The following is a 14,086-nucleotide window of genomic DNA, read 5'->3' as shown; positions in this document are numbered from 1 at the left end:
TCCTTTAATTTTAAATACTTACTAGCCTGAGGCATGTCACAGGATGAGGATCAGAGTTCATGTTAATCTGGACATCGGTTTCCTCTTTAGAAACATCTCACAATATTACATATTAACAAAATATTCAAAAAGTTCTTAACTTCAGCTAGAATTTACAAGGCAAAAACATTCTACATTTTTGGCAGAAAAATCCAACTCAAATACGAAAGGTGGGGCTTGAATCACGAAACAAATTTAGATTATTATTGTTATTAGGCATTTGTATAACATGGACTTCTCTCAGTCATTCAAAACTTTTCACAAACGCGACATCAAATGTTACAGAAAAATCAAACACTTGAGTATTGACATAATCTGCATATTTAGACTTGTGATACAACTCAAACTTGTACTTAAGGATTTGAGACTTGATGTTCTCCTGACATTGTTCCAGACTTGTCAAGGATGTGAAACTTAGCTGACAACCTGCTGTGATGGACCAGGCACTTGAGACTTGACCAGGCCTCATAATACATTGATACTTGACTTGGACCTGACCTATATGGCTTGAGTCCCTAAATTTACTGTACAGGAACTTGTCTAAAATAAAATGACTTTTGTTTGTCTTAAAATTTTCTCAAATGACTAAAGGTGTGACTTTGACTTGTCTCAAAGTGCTTCAGACCTAAACTGGATTTATCTCAAATGACTGTGAAACTTCAATGACATGAGATGAATTTAGACCATTCTCAATTCCTTGATATTTGGTTTGAAATATTCTCTGATACTTAACAGAAACTTGGATGACTTGTGACTGGTTTGTACTTGACTCAAATGTCTTCTGATCTAAACTGTTCTCAATTGACCTGTGACTCAAATATGACTTGTCTAAAGTGACTAATATCTTGAATTGTACAACTTGTATTGGAAAAGGGCAGATGGGAATGGTACTTACACAAGAACTTGTCCCAAAAGACTTGTGACAGAACTTGGGCTTGCCAAAAATGACTTTCAAATTGAATCATATAGAAGTGAGACGCCACTTTAACTCACTTTACTGTTTGACCCTATTTAGACTTGTATAAATTACTAGACTTTGTTGCCCTAGAATGAAACTTGTCTCTGAAACCATACTGAAACCAAACTTCAATCCGAGGCTTCTCCTGACAAGCTCTTAAAATCAGCTCTTCTCTGTAAAGTCTTCCCTTTTTTCCAGCAGATGCATGTCCAGCTCTCTCAACTGTTTCAGGAAGCCCCAGTTGGGGACGATCCTTCTGCGTTTTTTCACATGCTCGATGGCGTCAACCACCGTCATGTTATTGCAGATCATGAGGTAGGCAAGGAAAAGCGTGGCAGAACGGCTTCTTCCCATGACACAGTGCACCAGCAGTTTATCTGCAGATAAAATAAAAAACACACTCAGAAATATGTTTCATAAGCTTATTTTTGGTCGTCTTAAGGGGTCAGGTCATACAAATATGTAAATATTTGTATCCACTTCCCTGTTAGTGGTATCCTACCCTGCATAATTTTTTGGTTTTAAGATATTTGTGATTGAGATTTCTGCCATCAAATTTCATGAGTTCCTCTCAGAGAAAATTTCCCTGTCCAGTATTTGAAAACGCACAGACTTGACGTTAAAATACATCTAATAAAAATGTCCAGAGCTGTCTGTAGTTAAACACTAGAAATCTGGACATTTTGCCTCAAAAGTACAGGAATGTTGAGCTTTTCAAATGTCTTTCATTTCTCTGAGCTCCTATTTCAAAACTCATTTGTGGTTGTTGACCGAAGTTTAAGGTTGAATCTCTCAAAACCCCGGCACCTACTACCTGTACCTTTTTTTTCATTAACTCAACACAAAGAAGTTGTTTGAAATTTCAAATGAGGTTTTCAGAACTTATTTTTTTCAAGGCTTTGGAGAATAAAAAACAAAATTCCCTACCTCCTCCACACTGAGGTGGTTGTGGAGGTTACAAAGCCTAGTCGTGATGCTTTCGACATACAGTCCTTTGAAAATGTACTTGTCAAGGTGGGGACTGATAACGATTTCACTGCTTACTGATGAAAAAAAAGAAAGGGTTGGAAAAATACTGAAGGACATCAGGGAACATTTTTAGTCAAGAAAACAAATGCAATAACTCTTAAACTACTGTTAGATAAAGGTTAACATTAGCATTCAACCACTTCCTAAGTAACATCTGCCTGACAGTGTGAGACAACAAGAACATACAGGCATACATGTCAAGGTTAGCTAAGAAGTGGTTGAACATGAACATAACATGTAGTGACTCATTTTTTACCGGAAGAGTTTTCAAATATGTTATCCATGTTTTAAGCGTAGTAGCTTGTTGTAGTAGAAGGTCAGTCTCTCCAGCAGCCTTTTCTAACTCCTCCAAGGAGATCTATCAAAAAGCCTTGAAATTAATGTCAGAATCCCTACATTGCTAGGATTTGCTAACCTGGAATACAGCAGTACGATATTACACTAGCATTTGAGATTCCCGCCTCCAGAATTATTTACACTTAACACAGTGCTGGTGTAATTTTGAGTCTAAGCTGTAATGTAGCTACCTGCCACTAGCAGGGGCTGTCGCTCTGAGTAATGGCTACTGCCATTATGCTCTACTAACTGGATGTAAACCAGCACAATGGAAGAATGGCATCAGATAGCACAGATAGGTTTGGCAGTATTGTGATCTAGAAAATGGGCATAAAGTGGCATGAAGGCTATGTCAGGTCAAGTCGATCAAGCGATGCCATGTTGATGTTAACCTGCAAGGAGGACAGAAGGCTGGAGGTGTTAGCATTGCTAACAGTAGCCACACTCTGCAAACCAATTTGACATCATTTTTTGACATAAAAGTCGACTAGTCTGAATTTAAATTTGCATTGTTTTCGACTTCGAAAAATAACCGCTTAGTTGGGTTGCAGCATGTCTCTTTTCTTTAATATGGTTTTATATCTGTTGAACGTTTTGTTTGTCTTACTCTGAGGATTGCTCAGTGTTGCTTCTATAAACTGAGCAGCAGAGAAGAAATACTGGCTGAGGTCAAATGTAGTGATATCTTCTGCTACGACGCCATAGTAGACGATGTCCATGCCAGTGTAGTAACCAGCTCCGGTGTCCACGTTGTTCCACGTTCCCTCTGCTGCATTCAGGATGTGGGTAATCCCCAACTTCTTCAGATTATACTTGTCCTTTGCAGTTTCCCTGCAAGAAGCTGGTGTGAATATTACTTTAATCCTCTTTAAGTTTATTCATTTTCGTAAGTTAATACTTTTTTTTACTTACTCGTCCCCGATGTAGACATTTGGCCAGACCTCGTTGACATGAGTGTAAGCCACACTCCCACGGTTAAGGATTTTCTCCAGCTCATAGCCCCCAGGTGTAACATATTCATCCACTGGACTGGATTCCTTTGTTACATTTATCTCTGTGCCGGTCTTTGACTTGTGAGAAGCCATTTTCTCACTGTGGCTTCCTTTCACACATGATTTATTAGCTTAACTGGGAGGAGAAATATCACACTTGTTTTTTTTTGTCCCTTCTACTTTCTCCCTCTGCAATCATGACAAATACAACATTTGTTTATTGTTTTCACATGCATCTCCAATTCTACTCAACAAGAGATATAAGTCCTTACTTTTGCTACTTGAAATTTTTGTTTTCATCATCCTGGCAGCTTGTTGTGATGCCGTCCTTAAAGGCAGAACATGGTGCGGTTTAATTCTGGCAGGCGCAGATTGTATAACCGCTCTGTGACGGGGCATCAAATGCGGGGATATTTTTAGGGCTGTGATGTGGCGGGCCCCTGACCTTAGCTGCCACGTTCCCTGCCTGTGGGGAAAACTTCCACCCAGCCCGTCCCTGCCATCCTCTTCTAAACACACAACTTTAATCTCTGCTGCTGGCAGGAAGCCGTGCTTATCCAAACTTTGCACTTGCCAAAGGATACCCAAATTCACAGGATGGAACAGGACACTCTGAGTTTTTTGCCCAGCCGTATGAGAGACTCCTTGAAAATTGTCAGTCTCTTTTTGCCTTTCTGCATAGCTTCAGACACAGGGAAGAAACCGTGTAAGCTCCCGTTAAGGATGTACTGCATTTCTCTGGAGCCTCTCGGGGGGCCAAAACGAGAACTGAAATGTGTCAGACTGTTAGACAGATGAGCTTTTTCACAGGATGGCACATGTCTTTGATTCCCCCGTTATATGATATGCATGGTCCATTCAGTGATCTAAATGCAAGCCCCCAAAGTGAGAGTGTGATGATGACTGTATTGCAGAACGGCTGGATGAAGCTGCTAACATGTCAGACAAAGTTTTCACACCATCAGACTCCCTTTATTTTTCCCTCATATCTTCATACTCTGCCATCATTCATTCTGACAGTGAAATCATTAAACCTGTGATATCCAATTCCTTTTATTTTGACAGCATCTCTCTCTCTCTCTCTCTCTCTCTCTCTCTCTCTCTTTCTACCAGTGTGCTCTGGAGAGCATCTCTTATTAAGATGGCTTCAGCGTTTCATCTCTTTTCAAAGTCTGACCTGAATCTGTATACACACTCAGAACCATGCCGGCGTATTTTTATCATCTTGTATCAAGCCTCTTTAGATATCACAGTTTTAACTGTAAGACACACTGGCTGGCAGTAAAGACACAGCATTTTCAGACATGTGAATGTATATAAGTGGAGCATTGTTTATTGATAGGCTTTTACTGTCTTTGTGTTATTTAAGTGCAGCAGGTCTGTGCTACATTTGTTTTAATGGCCTCTGTGACATTGATTGTGCAGTAAATTAGAGCAACAAACCAGTGATTCTTTATGATTCAGCTCCTTAAATACAATGTGTTGTTCATGTTCACATTTTTGCTGACTATTTTAAAAAATGTATTGATCTGCCGTGTATGTTTTTTTTTTTTTTTTTTTTTTTTCATTTTAAGCTCCTATGAGGACCTTTCGGTTTGTGCTGATTTCGGCGTCCTCTCTGGTTATTAAGGTCCCTCTTATCTCTGATGATCCAGACCTGTATATGTGTAACTACTGTTTACTGATGAGAAATCTCATTCTGATGCGCTTTAACTGTCAGGTGTATTACTGACAGTGAATCTTTGCCCTGTAAAATGTCAACAAAGGCTATTTCAGCATTGAGCTGTAAAACCTGGTCCCTCTACCCGTTGGCAGAGGTTACAGACATTTAAAAAAGTAATATAGATATTATCAATATTGTTGCTGATTAAATAGTGTCTTTGTAGTTCATAAAGAAACATTAGTATTCATTTCAGTCAGGTTCATAACCAACTTGGAATTCCTCTTGGAGCTTTAATTTTTCTAACATTAGAGACAATAACTGTGTTTTAATGATTTATGTGCTATATGAATACAGCTCATGAAAGCTTCTTAATGTTTTGTCAGTATCAACACTTCAGAGACATGTTCAAGTCAAGTGTCCCAAAGTCCAAGTCATAAACAGGTTTCAAATCAGGCTTCAAGTTATGCAATAGACGTTCAACTAAAGACATTTCAGAAGTCTTAAAGAAGTCAGAGGTATTAAGTTCAAAATTAAGTCACAATTCGTTCAAGACTAGTCCAGTTCAAGTCTTACGTCTATCATAACAAGTCTCAGGTTCATGCGCTTCATCGCTTTATGTTCTACTCCGCCATATATTCAAGTCTATTCTCTGAACCTCCATCAGTGTCTGGTTTGGATCTGCAACCAAACAGGAGAAACACAGAGAGGTCTGCAGAAAAATCATCAGAGAGTGTCAGAAGTGTAACTGAGAAATACCGCTAAACCTCAAACCAAACACGCACAGTGAATGTACATAAGATTACTGATCCACTTTTTAACATCAGTCACTTAATCAGTAAATATAGTTAACTTCCTTATATGACATCAACCTACAGAATGCATCCATTTTCATCACTGCACTATTTTCTTATTTAGTCTTGTACATTTTACTTGACTTCTATTATTTATTTGTTTATTGTTTAATATTTAATGTTAATACATGGAAAGTACAGTTTAACAAAGTCAAATTCTTTTTACATGTGTGTCTGAACACATCTGTCCACAACTCAAACAATGGATGTCAAGTTCTTGTTAAGTTGCACTTCACTCATCACAAGTCTTAAGTCATCCAGGCCAAGTTCAGGTCATGTGTAAAGGAATCTGAGACCAAGCTTTGACGTGATTTTATTCAAATCAGAATTTATGTTTGACATTTCTTATAAAGTTACAAGACAGATGTATCAACTCTTTCTGAACCTACACTGCAGTAAAAATTTTACTTTTCAATGTTTTGGATTACACAACTCAAGTTTGAAAAGTGTTCTAACTTATTATATATCTCTACCTATAAATTATAGGGAACCATTAGCTGCCTGAAAAATAGAAATAAACACTGAATAATCTCAAACTAGGCAGGCATGTTTTGAAAATAGTCTGTTGTAATGTAAACACATTGTGATCCACACTTAACAGATCAAAACGTGCATAACTAATGATTCACAAATCCTCAATGGAGCAAATTCTCTCCCAATGATCTCTCTCCACTTCTTCATGTTATGTTGTTTTTTCTCTGCAGAGCCAAGAAAGAGTCCAAATTACAGAGCTGATTCAGAAATCCAACATTTGGAAGAATGTTTCTGTGCCTGCGAACGGCCTCCGCAGCCTCTACCAGTGTAAGTCTTTCTTTGATCATGAGGAAAGCTAAAACCAGTGTAGCTGAGCGGCTGATTCCTCGAGCACAGTGGACGAGCACCTTACCTACACAGAAAAGAGAATCAGAATGTCAGCTGTGTCTGTATACGGCATGCATAATGTAGTTGATAGAGATAAAATAACTTCATGTTCATTTTAATGGTCGTTTCTGCTGGTTTTTAAGGTTGTTTTCAAACCCAACACAGTTGTGGTTGATGGCTGTTCAGCATGTGTCTGGTTCTGCTTGAGGTTTCTGCCTGCTTTAAAAGGCAGTGTTTTCCTTTCCAAAGTAACTTTGCTAAATGTTGATTAGTGCTGCCCATGGTGGATTAAAGATGGGTCTTGGTACATAATATAATAAAGAGTATGGTCTTTTTGTCAAGTGTCTTGAGATAACATTTCTTATGAATTTGCGCTTCACAAATTACTATTAAATGGAGATTGATTCATTGATTTCATAATATGGGGGTGTAACACAGCCATCAAAAACAAAAAAAGAGAATTCATTTATTTTGTATGTATATTGGGCATGGTCTCACCCAAGTTTCTAGGCCCTTCCTTTTACAATTTGTTATGAAAAAATATTGTTTTTTGATAAAGATTTCTCTGTAAAGCAGATCTTATTAAGTCACTTTGTACGTATTCTTTTTACGTACATTTTATGAGAACAATGAAGAAAAATAAGCAGGAATCCAAATTCTGGATTCTGCAAACACCTGACTCGACATTAAGCTGAAATGTAATTATCTTCATACAAACTTATTCTAGAATTGTTAGTTGAGTTGAGTTGAAACAGCTTACTTAATTTATTTTAATCATTTCTGGAATTAATTATGTGCAAACTAAAAACAGAAAGGTCTGTTTCTGGTCTAATTCCACAACGAGTAGTTTATATATCACATTTTAGCTTTTGCACATTTTTTGCAAAAAAGAAAAGAAAACGCTACCATATGGATTATAAATCCTTTGTGTTTTTTTATAGGTGTTTTGTTTTCTGTGGGCTGGACTTGTACCTTTCTGACTCAAAGCTCCATGAATGAAATCTGCCGTCTCAGTGAAGAATGGGCTCAAGTCAAAATCTTTACAGTCTGCTGCTCCCACTCCATGGTACTGTATGGTGGTGTCTTTGTAGAAACATGGCCCCGTGTCAATGTGCTGGGGACCATCTGCAGCATTCACCACATGTGTTATTCCAAGATCCCTTAACAGGCTTTTATCCTGAGCTGTTGCACTGTAAACACGAGAAAAGATACAAGAAATTGAAGCTTTTCCTGGTTTTATTTTTTATTCCCTCCTGAGGCCCGCTCAGTAAGCATGTGTTTGTGAATGCATCACTGGTGACTCAAATGTACAGATTTCATATTTATCCAGTCAGTTGGCCAAATAACTCGCTTGTTTGCAGCAACAGTTTCACAATCAGATCACCATATTGCAACGGGGCCGTGAAGTGAGAATGTCACTTACGCGTCTCCGATGTAGAGGTTGGGCCAAACCTCGTTGACAGCTCCAGTGGGACGTCTGTTCTTCAGCAGAAGGCTGAGCAGATCGCAGGTGGGTGGTGTCTGGTACTCTGGCTCCTCCTCTGGCTTCATATTTCCCTTCAGCGTGGTTGTATAATTATCACTAAATATATTTAACTCAACACGTAGATAACAGTTAGATCTTGGCGTTCCTGGATGGCAATTTGAGAAGTCATCACTGTTGTCATGTGACTTTTCCCATCATTTTGTAAAGGAAGTAAAGTACGCTCCGACCTTACCAGTACATCTCGCTCTGTTTTCCATATGAGCAGATTATCAGTGTTGTTTGGAGGGCTGACCCCTGCTGGAACGTGACAGCTGAAGATGCCAGAGTCTGGGCAGGAGCAGGCTGGACTATTTATTTCTCAGATGACTGTGACAGAATCCAGACTGCTTGTGTTGTGACATTTTTAAATGCAGCAGCACAGCAGTGTTTACCGTGGTAATAGAGTAAGTGATTCCAAACAAACCATTGGGGAAACATACGGTATTGTTGGGGATTATTTCTCCGAAAAACAACTTATAAATTCAGTAACATTTAACTCCTTTATTTAAAAAGGACATATATCTGATGACAGGTTGTGTTACTAAAAGATAGTTCGCTCATATGACTCCCCTTAAAACCACATCTTGATGTCGTTACCCTTCTGTGTATAGATTCAATGAGAAAAATTGGAAGAAGAATAATGTGTTATTTATTTGGCTTTATAGGTGCCAGGCCAGCTGTTAACTCTGCTTCTTGTTTATTTGTTGAGCTTAGCTTTCCTGGATCTGGTTCGATATCTATCAAACAGAAATAAAAGTGGTTCCAATCTTTTAATCGATCTTTGGCAAGTTAGCCAATTAGCATAATTCATGTTATTGATTTTACTCTTCTCTTTAATACTTTTATTTAAAAAAAAAATACTTTAATGTTTGGGCATAATAGGTTAAAAAAGGTCTCAACTAAGGTTAAATTTAAAGTCGCCTTTTCTTCATACCTAATTGTTTACATGCAAAACAATCCAAGGATGGAGTCATTGTTTTCATTGTCATTTTGTTCTCGCAGAACGCTCCATTTTGGTGTGTGTGTCTCTTTAAATGCAATGCAATGAGTTTTCCCGGTAGACATCACTCCTCTGTAGCGAGAATACAAATGGATGGGTTTATTTCACATTCTGTGGGTCGTTAGACACTCAGGTTACCCAAATATATGTTCAAAAACACTGTTAAAGTGGATTTTTCATACTATGTCCCCTTTAAAGGCCTAACAAGAAGAAAATGTTTTTAAATTTAGCAGTTTGTTTTCAGTAGATTATGCAAAGACAAAACTAATGGATTCATCTCAAGTCAGCCTGTTGGAACTGGAGAGCCTGGCTGATGCCTGGCAGTGCAGCTTTTTGTCCAGCTCTCGGAGCTGCTCAAGGAAGCCGGCGTTTGGCGAGATGTTTCTGTTGGCACTGACAGCTTTGAGCGCGTCCACCAGCGTCATGTTTTGGTGGATCATCAGGTAGGCCAGAACCAAGGTGGACGAGCGGCTCAGACCCATCGCACAGTGGACGAAGACTTTACCTGCCGTTCATGAGGGGGAGAAAAGCAGAACATCACTTCCTGTCGCTAAATCCAGAGCTCAGGAATCTTCTAAAAGCGCCACGTCTATATATTAAAAACCATGCAATGACTGGATTATAGTGTTTAACTTTATTCTAACATCTAATTTGTTTGCTTCTCCGTGGATTAAAAACCCACACACATCACAGAGAAGAGGACTTCTAACTCCTGACTAAAAAGTTTTTCAACAATGTTGCAACAAATGTTTCTACACACGGTAATCCTCGCTTCCTTATCGGAGCCTGAGGATTAGGGCGCATAGGAGCGCGTAATTGAACTGTCTTGGCGTCTGTGTATTTCTGCCAAGGATTACTGTAGGCCCCGCCACACACTGGAGCCCCCCGATCAGCCAGAATGTGAATGAGGAGGCCTCGTCTTATTACTGTCATGTCAGATACCAACTTCACTTTGCATAACAGGCCAGGCAGGCACAGGCCACAAACATAATTGTGTAATTTCCATGTCCAATAAAAGTGTTGCTTACAAATTACCAGGGCAATCCATTTAAAACCAATTTTCCTGGCCAAGGTCTGAGCTTATGAGGAGATTACTGTGGGGGAAAGATATTAGCCTGATATTATGTTTAGTGTTTGATTTGCATTTTAATGACTAATACAACTGGGGGCTGCTGTAATGGGAATTGAATGACAAATGTTTCCATTCTTTGCCTTGCAGAATTTGAGTTAATTTGTGAGAATGAGGAGGAAAAAAACCTCAGGAACTGTGAGAGCTCCTCACCTGTGGGACAGCTTAAAGCGTTCTTGATAAAATTGGCCGCCGGGTAAAAGAAGGGACTCAAGTTAAAGGATGGCATGTCAAAAGCTTCCACTCCATGATAAGTGATTTTGGTGTCTCGGTAGAAGCTGGGGCCGGTGTTCACGTTGAATTTCCCATCAGCTGCGTTGAGTACGTGTGTGATGTGATGAGCCTGGAGAGTCCTTTTGTCTTTGGCTGCATACCTGTAAAGAAAAAAGAGCACTTCATTATTATTCACAAGGAAGTTTTGATCATTTGGACAGTTCATGGTAGTTAATAATACACCACACTATGGAATGTGTATTAATTTTTCAGATGTTGTCATATTCCTGATAAATAAAATATTTTTACTAAAGCTTTTTAGATTATTTATTCAAGATTTAATAAATAAGTGAGAGGCACCTTTGTGTGAAAACTTACAGACCCACATTTTAGTAATGAAACCTTCTGGTTGTTGTATCAGTCGATTTTCTTTAGAGATACTCGAGCTTTTTGCTCAACTAATTAACACCAATAATGAAAATAATCTATTGGATCAACTGTTTTACCATTTGAAGTGCCATAATGTAGGTATGGGAATGTACAGAATCCCCAACAAGCCAGCACTTAAACCTATCCTGCTGTTGACCTCAATACGCCTTCGAGTACATGAAGAAATCCCAATGGACATTGCACAGTGTCTCTTTTTACAAACTTGTAAATTGAATGATTGTTCATTCATAATGAAGTCTGCCATATGGGAAAGTGTAAAACCTAAACAGGTGAGCAGTGCAAGGCAGGCCAGTGGTGTACGACTGCCACCTCACAGCGAGAAGGCACAGGGTTCAAATCCCGGCAGGGGCCTTTCCATGTAGCTATAAAGGTTTGACCTCCACCCACATGAGTTTAAACTGAGCCTTTGTATTGTCATTATGTCATTATCAATTATAACAAGCCAGACATGCAAGGCAGGGCAGTGGTGTGTTGTTCAGCACGAACACCTCACAGCAAGATGCTTCTCTATTTGAATCCTTGACTGAGCCTTCCAGTATGAAGCTAGAGATTTCTGACTTTCTCTCACTGGAACATGGACCTCAATTTGGAAGTACTGTAAGTTGTAGTGGTTAGGACTGCTGCCTTACAGTGTGATGGTTCAGGGTAGGGAGAGGGAAGGATGAGAGTAGGGTAAGTACAGAGAAGGTAGCCCCTCCAGGTAGGGAGAGTAGCTTAATGCTCTTTAGGTTAAACCAGCTGCTTAGAAGCTAATTTTTGCCAAATCATGGTCAATGGTTATTTTATTGTTAATATGTTATTGTGAATTATCCGATATTTCTTCACGTGTTTTTTTCATTGGCTCATTTTTTATAAACTCTGAAGCATAAAGCGTTGAAACTAAATAAATTCTCTCACATGTCTCCAATATAGATCCTGTGCTGAACCTCATCCAGATGGTTGCTGCTCCCTTTCTTTGTCCACATCAGCCTCTGGAGCTCTGAAGCTGGGGGGGTCTCATACCCGCTGTCTGGCCCCTCAGGGCTCGCCAAGCAGCTGAGGCCTCTGGGCATGTTGGTATGCTTTACTTCTGTTTTTACAACCTGTCACAGAGAAGTAACACAAATGGTATTCCAACTTTTAGTCTAAATGGAAATTTAAGCATGTGGGGTTATTAACCCGCAAGATCTTTTAACTATTGGAATATGGACTCCAGAAAACTTTCTTTTCTTAAATTTACTCAACTACAAGAATTGGCCATATTCACACATGTGTCCATTTTCCTTTGACCTTATTTTCAGTGGTGGAAGCTCAAATTCTGTTGCAATATCAAACGGTTGTGTCAAGGCTGTAAGTTGTTTAAATAAAGGGTATACACAGTTTCAGACACCATTCAATATTCCTTTAAAAACTAAACAATTTTATTGACAACTAAGAGACTAATTGTAGTGAGAGCCTTTACAACAGGAAGAGAAACACAATACTGAGGATTGTTCATTAAAACATCTGGTAAACATACCTTTGGCCTTTAATAGAGTCTATAAATATGCCAATAAATGTACTCGTGTAGCAAAGAACACATAATTGTAAGATGACCTTTTGATGCTCTCATTATTTTATCAACAGTTCAGAGGCACTTGCTAGCTTTATTTATCCCCAGAGATGCAGAAAATTGGTATTCAAGGCCTATGAACATCAGATTTTCCTTTCCTGCAGGCAGGTCGAACCTGTGCATTTACAATCTACACACTGGGCTTTGGAGAGGCTTATCCTATGTCTACTGTATATATTAGCATCCATTTAGGCAACTGTGTTAGTCTGTTGCAGGCTGAGGACGTACAAACGATATGTATGCATTGTTACAGTAAAGAATCCGCTCTTTATTTGCATTCTGCTGGTGTGTGGAGATGTAGTGTGGCACTCAATGTTTTTGGAGACTTATTTTTGTGTCCACAGGGATGAGTCATTGAGACCAAAATCTGTTTCAGTGACCTTTGGCTCAGCTGTTGTGGCATATGGAGGTGCACTCAAACATCATTTGTCCATCTCTGTATGTGCATGGTTGCACGTGTATGCACTAGTCTTAGCATATGCTCCATGCATACGAGTGTGTGAGTAAAGGCAGAGAAAAGTGTGTGTCTTTGTACAAGTACAACATGTGCCCGGAGTACCTGGAGGCTTTTCTTTCTCCTCATTGATCTATAAGTACAACCCTTCCCTCCCTCCCACTGTCAGGGCAGAGAACTGATTTCCCTGGTGCACATGTTGAGCTGCAGCGCTGCTTTCATAGCCTTCCCCCCCTCAGGCTAACCTGTCCTTCCTGCTCTACTTTTGTGTAATTAAAGATGCTATGTATGGGAAAGTGCCCACGGTTAACATGGAGGGCAAATAAAAATGGCTTTTTACCTCCTCGGGGCCTCTTCTCGGTGGGTTTATGAATTACACTCCCCCTCTTTAGCCTTTTGGTTGTGGTTCGTCTGCACTTGTAAGCAAATTAATAAAAGAAGAAAGTGTGGCAATCCATCATGCAATGCAGTATCATCACACAAACTCAATAACAAAAGGGGTTATAGTCATGTTTGCCTTGTAAATAATGCTATAAAACACAATAAATCCAAACACTAGTTTATAGACACTGTAGTACATATTTTCCAACATATTTGTACATATTGGTAGTGGACACTTGCCTTTGCTGGAAACGTTGCTTTTCAGTGTCTCTCTGTACGAGAGCAACATGTAGGTCGACAGCACAACTGTCTGCTTTCTCCTCTGTAATCTACCCTGCAACCTTTTTTGCTATTTTAACATCTGAATCTCAGCCCAAAATAATCTTGGCATCATCTTCTGCATTCCATAAAGGTTACCCGAGCTACCAGCTTAGGAGGAAGGATAGGAGATGGCTTTTTCAATAGCATGAGAATAATATCAGGGCTGCTCTAAATCTAACACTGTCTTTACTTAGATTATTCTCTACAGTCAAATGTGTTCTAATCAACACCAGTAGGTCGTGGCTTTTTGATCTGCTTTACTTTCCATGTAAAGTGTTTTGCAATTGCAAGCA

At 39.2% G+C, this 14,086-nt stretch overlaps 3 protein-coding genes across 6 annotated transcripts; all 3 read right to left on the bottom strand.

The window, feature by feature from the left end:
- Nucleotides 1-462: 462 nt before the first annotated feature.
- Nucleotides 463-4,092, bottom strand: LOC109992997 (dual specificity phosphatase 29). The gene is made up of 4 exons (XM_020645800.3): nucleotides 3,627-4,092; nucleotides 3,275-3,490; nucleotides 2,970-3,193; nucleotides 463-1,374 (listed from the first exon to the last, which is right to left on the bottom strand). Exons 2-4 carry the CDS (start codon nucleotides 3,445-3,447, stop codon nucleotides 1,160-1,162), a joined length of 612 nt encoding a protein of 203 aa, XP_020501456.1. The 5' UTR covers nucleotides 3,448-3,490; nucleotides 3,627-4,092; the 3' UTR covers nucleotides 463-1,159.
- A 2,077-nt stretch (nucleotides 4,093-6,169) lies between these two features.
- Nucleotides 6,170-9,129, bottom strand: LOC109992998 (dual specificity phosphatase 29-like). 2 transcript variants are annotated; one of them, XM_065949849.1, is made up of 4 exons: nucleotides 8,448-9,129; nucleotides 8,153-8,360; nucleotides 7,702-7,919; nucleotides 6,170-6,754 (listed from the first exon to the last, which is right to left on the bottom strand). In XM_065949849.1, exons 1-4 carry the CDS (start codon nucleotides 8,470-8,472, stop codon nucleotides 6,546-6,548), a joined length of 660 nt encoding a protein of 219 aa, XP_065805921.1. In that variant the 5' UTR covers nucleotides 8,473-9,129; the 3' UTR covers nucleotides 6,170-6,545. The 2 variants fall into 2 exon arrangements, with proteins under 2 accessions (XP_065805921.1, XP_020501457.2); XM_020645801.3 differs by having other exon boundaries at nucleotides 8,153-9,129.
- A 203-nt stretch (nucleotides 9,130-9,332) lies between these two features.
- Nucleotides 9,333-13,971, bottom strand: LOC109992990 (dual specificity phosphatase 29-like). 3 transcript variants are annotated; one of them, XM_065949850.1, is made up of 5 exons: nucleotides 13,713-13,971; nucleotides 13,432-13,507; nucleotides 11,944-12,128; nucleotides 10,537-10,757; nucleotides 9,334-9,759 (listed from the first exon to the last, which is right to left on the bottom strand). In XM_065949850.1, exons 3-5 carry the CDS (start codon nucleotides 12,096-12,098, stop codon nucleotides 9,533-9,535), a joined length of 603 nt encoding a protein of 200 aa, XP_065805922.1. In that variant the 5' UTR covers nucleotides 12,099-12,128; nucleotides 13,432-13,507; nucleotides 13,713-13,971; the 3' UTR covers nucleotides 9,334-9,532. The 3 variants fall into 3 exon arrangements, with proteins under 3 accessions (XP_065805923.1, XP_065805922.1, XP_020501446.2); XM_020645790.3 differs by having other exon boundaries at nucleotides 13,432-13,502; XM_065949851.1 differs by lacking the exon at nucleotides 13,432-13,507 and having other exon boundaries at nucleotides 9,333-9,759.
- Nucleotides 13,972-14,086: the final 115 nt, after the last annotated feature.

The sequence above is a fragment of the Labrus bergylta genome, chromosome 21 (genome assembly GCF_963930695.1).
Source record: "Labrus bergylta chromosome 21, fLabBer1.1, whole genome shotgun sequence".
Classification (NCBI taxonomy): Eukaryota; Metazoa; Chordata; class Actinopteri; order Labriformes; family Labridae; genus Labrus; species Labrus bergylta.
This window is presented reverse-complemented; position numbering and strand designations above follow the sequence as displayed.

Excerpts from the sequence above, each read along its gene's own strand:
- LOC109992997 (XM_020645800.3), bottom strand. The coding sequence starts at position 3,447 with ATGGCTTCTCACAAGTCAAAGACCGGCACAGAGATAAATGTAACAAAG. Across the intron at positions 3,194-3,274 it reads AATGTCTACATCGGGGACGA|GGAAACTGCAAAGGACAAGT; the intron begins GTAAGTAAAAAA and ends AGCTTCTTGCAG. Across the intron at positions 1,375-2,969 it reads AACACTGAGCAATCCTCAGA|ATAAACTGCTGGTGCACTGT; the intron begins GTAAGACAAACA and ends TTTTATCTGCAG.
- LOC109992998 (XM_065949849.1), bottom strand. The coding sequence starts at position 8,472 with ATGGAAAACAGAGCGAGATGTACTG. Across the intron at positions 8,361-8,447 it reads AAACAGAGCGAGATGTACTG|GAACGCCAAGATCTAACTGT; the intron begins GTAAGGTCGGAG and ends ATTGCCATCCAG. Across the intron at positions 6,755-7,701 it reads TGGAGCTTTGAGTCAGAAAG|GTAAGGTGCTCGTCCACTGT; the intron begins GTACAAGTCCAG and ends TTTTCTGTGTAG.
- LOC109992990 (XM_065949851.1), bottom strand. The coding sequence starts at position 12,098 with ATGCCCAGAGGCCTCAGCTGCTTGGCGAGCCCTGAGGGGCCAGACAGC. Across the intron at positions 10,758-11,943 it reads AGGATCTATATTGGAGACAT|GTATGCAGCCAAAGACAAAA; the intron begins GTGAGAGAATTT and ends TTTTCTTTACAG. Across the intron at positions 9,760-10,536 it reads CGCTTTAAGCTGTCCCACAG|GTAAAGTCTTCGTCCACTGT; the intron begins GTGAGGAGCTCT and ends CATGAACGGCAG.